The 3,743-nt window shown below is 49.0% G+C and overlaps 1 protein-coding gene across 1 annotated transcript in view; it reads left to right on the top strand.

Moving 5' to 3' along the window:
- Nucleotides 1-1,874: 1,874 nt before the first annotated feature.
- The window catches only part of ACPP (acid phosphatase, prostate), a 57,319-nt gene continuing 55,450 nt past the window's right edge, over nucleotides 1,875-3,743 (top strand). The window contains exon 1 of the mRNA XM_006902549.1: nucleotides 1,875-1,994. Within this exon, the coding sequence (XP_006902611.1) occupies nucleotides 1,875-1,994 (120 nt within the window). The remainder of the gene's footprint in view (nucleotides 1,995-3,743) is intronic.

A 3,743-nucleotide genomic window follows, 5' to 3' on the forward strand; every position in this document is an offset into this window, starting at 1 on the left:
GGGGAGGGGAGGGGAGGGGAGAGGAGGAGAGGAGAGGAGGGGAGCCTTCACCCCAAGAGAGGTGGGAGGGTTCAGGTATCATAGGAAGGACAGAAGCCATGGCCAGATACACCACACATCGCTCCAGGGACAGTGGTGACCCGAGAACAGGGAGCCAGGCTGAAATGAGAGGATGAGAGGCTGAACAGAATAAGGCCTGAACACAGGGGTCAGAGCCAAGGCAGGGACCAGTGAGTGGGGGATGCAGCTTGCATTCTCGGGGTGCCTTCTGTACACACTGGGGGGTAGGGTGGCGATTTCCTCTCTGCCCTGGACAGGACCACCTCTGCCTTTACTCCCTTTTCCCTGTCCCCACCACCTCAAAAACTCACCTCAAAGGAGCTGGACTAGCCATCGAAAAAAAGGAGCCCCACTTCTTGTCATAAAGCTCAGCCTCCCGGATAATCTGTTCCGCATGTTGATTCAAAGGATATGGAGATGGGATTCATCCTTGACACACACCCCCTTCCCAGTTTTGAACCATACAGTGTTTCCTTGGTCTGTTCTGGCACTGCTTCCTGGTCCAAGTATAAGTTTCGCATAAGCACAAACAAGTGTTTTGGGATTCCCCAGTCCCCTGACGGCTTCTTACCCCCTCACATACTCTTCATATTTCCCAACATCAGAAGGAGCAGTGACTCCCACACGCCTCACTCCAGGGCACCCCGCGATCATGCAATCACAGACCTTTCCTGGTACACATGCCGCCCAGAGAACAAGGTGCCAAACATTCTTCTCCTTTGCTGACGGGGTGAAGGGTCACGGCCAAGCAGTCTACACAAAATCCTCACCAGGCAGCTAGAGTCTGATGCCTTTGGCTCCTGACGGGGCGGCAGGGTTGGGAAATGGAAGCTCAGGGTCATCCGTGCTGACCACCACCCTCCTCCACTGTCCCCATTGAGCTCATGGTTGGAGAAGTAAGGATGACACAGTTGTGATGAAAGGCTGTGACAACGGGGTCAACACGTGAAGGTGGCTTGTTATAAACCAAAAAAAAAAAATGGCACCAAATTAAGAGATTTCCACTGCCAATTCTGAGACACCACAGGTGAACCCTAAAGATCTCAGGGTATGACTGTTTTCAAAGGCTTCCTCCTACTTTTTCTTTTTAATTTTAAAAATGCTTTAATACAAAAGCATTTTAGAAGAAGCAGCCATGTTGAGCAGGTGAGTAGAACCCAGACCATCTCAGTCCTCACAGCAACTTGGGCTTCCTCTGACTCTGGAGACCAGAAAAAGCAGCAATCACAGGCTTCGCCTTTCTGAACGAGGGTGCATCTCTCTCAAGTAAAAGCATGAAACAAAACAAAGCCGGATGTTTTAGCACATTCCATTCAAAGTGATAAGCTTGCACTAACATACACATTAGGCTTTTATATATATATATATAATTGGGTTTTTGGTGAACGTTTACGCAGCAAGGTATGTTCCCATTTGATAACTTCCATATACGTAGTTCAGTGACTTTAACTGCATTGATCACCACCACACTCTGCGCCCTTCCCAGCGTTCTAATCTCCCTGTCCCTTTATCTTCTCTTTTGAGAACTTGGGAAACTTCTGGTCTCCTGTTGATGAGCTGCTCCATGACCGAGAGCAACAGCTATCCCCAACCCTGACCTTGGTGCCAATCAAGAAGATTGCAATCTCTAACAATGGGCTCAAAAATGGCCTGACAGAGGCATGGCCAGCCCCGCCCCTACCTTCCTGCGACATCCGCCTATTTATGAGCCTTGGCCCCTCCTTCCCTCGCAGTCCCTTCGTTAAAGAGCTTCCCCTCTAAGTCTTTCAAGTGGAAGCAGCACCTCGGGCCGCCTGCTGGCCCACCGTCCTGCCATGAGCGCTGGCCCTTTCCCCGTGGCCCGGGCGGCTGGCCTCGGGCTCGGCGTCCTGGCCCTGCTGTCCCTCTGCCTGGATCAAGGTGTGGCAGCCAAAGAGCTCAAGTTCGTGACGCTGGTAAGTCTGCGGGTACCTTTTCCTTAAAGCAGATACTAGTCGGGTCTGGAAGCCAGAGTGTCAGGTTTCATTTTAACCTTGCCTTGACTCCTGGAGACCGAGAGCTGTTTAAACTCAGAAAGTGAATAATCAAGTTTTACAAGTTCCTCTTACTAAAGACTTTAACAAGTCATTACTTTTTTAAAAAGGCTGCGGGGAGGGAGGTGCCCTCCCTGGGCTGATGTGAGTTAAGCCTTATGGGCTGACTGACTTCCCAAGTACCTTGAGTATGGAAGCCCACGGGCCAGGTGCCCCACCGGTGGCTGTCTATACACAGAGCTGAACACAGCCTCACTGAGCTCAGAGAGCACTAGTTCTGGTCTAAAATGTAGCCCTCCTTTGAATTAAGCAGCCCCTTCCCTCAGGGCCCTTTGGTTATCAGGAGATGGCAAAATGTATCTGTTAACAGCTGTGGAAGCACTAAAACGAAACAAAATGCAGTGTGAGGATGACTTCCTGATACACAGAGCTGGTTACCCACAAAAGCAACCTTTTCTGAATCTAGGGGTGTAAAGTATGGGGGTAGAGGGAAGTGGGAGGTGACTAGTGTGATGGGAAAGAAAACATGATCAGTGTTGTCAAGCAAGGACAAAACGGTGGGCTCGGAAAGAAGTGGAGATTCCCTCGCTGGGAGCTCTGGCTTCAGGCCCCTGCATGTCGGAGCTCCTCTGACTTCCTCTCTGTCCTGGCTTCTGTTTTGCTGTCTCTGTCCTTCTCTCCTGTCCTGTGTCCTCTTGTTTTGTCTGATCTCCACATAACTGATCTGCCGTGGTGAAAAGGTAGCTGATTAATGAGTACATTTCCTTTTTGAAATCCTAAAACAGGTTTGCAACTTGGAGAGTCACCTTTAATTTTTAACCTTTTCTCCACTGAATATATGCAGAATTCCCTTCTTTCTACAGAATGTCTCCTGCCCCAGATGTTTATATAAATAATATATTTATGTGAGTCATGATAAACTCTAGTAAGTTTTTACTAGTCATGAGTCAATAATGACAAAGAAAGAGCAGGAAGCCAATTAATACAAGTGATTGTCAAACTTCTGTGCTGAGTGGAAGAAAAGATAAAAGCAGCAACTAGAGACTGTAAAGCTGAGTGTTTTCTGAAGGAAAATCCTGGATCTCTACCTTTTGCTCTGTCCTCGCGGTCTGGCCAACATGTGCACTAAACAAGTGTCGGCAATCCGCAGAGATTGCACAACCAGCACTGCAGACCTGGAACAAGCCGGCTCAGCAGCCGTCTCTTGGACAATGTGCAGAGTCCCTGCCAATGCACATGGTGGATCCTTCTGGCCCCACACTTTTCCCAGAGCTCAGATCAACCGTCACCTGCCAAGGTGATCATGGACTTCTTCTCACTCTCAATTTACGTGTGCTCAAGTCCATTCTCCCCCAAGCAAAGCAAAACTGCTGCTGCTATTGTTGTTGTGTACCACAGTCGGTACCACCTCACAGCTGACCCTCTGGTGCGTTTTCAGAGGTGGTTAATCACATGGGTGGAGATTGCCCGTCCTTCTCCCATGGCCTCGAACCATGTGCCTTCTGGATTATAACACAGCTTCTTGCCTCGAGGCCACCAGAGCTTGCTTTTGTTAGGTGCCATAATATCATCTAAGGGGTACTCTATTCTAATGACACTTAATTCTGGCACTTAATGCTGAGACTAATTGCTAGATCTTTGGTACTTGATCTTTGTTCTTTGGTAGGAAGT

The sequence above is a fragment of the Elephantulus edwardii genome, unplaced genomic scaffold (assembly GCF_000299155.1).
Source record: "Elephantulus edwardii isolate Elephantulus edwardi_28Jun2011 unplaced genomic scaffold, EleEdw1.0 scaffold00427, whole genome shotgun sequence".
In the NCBI taxonomy this organism is placed as follows: Eukaryota; Metazoa; Chordata; class Mammalia; order Macroscelidea; family Macroscelididae; genus Elephantulus; species Elephantulus edwardii.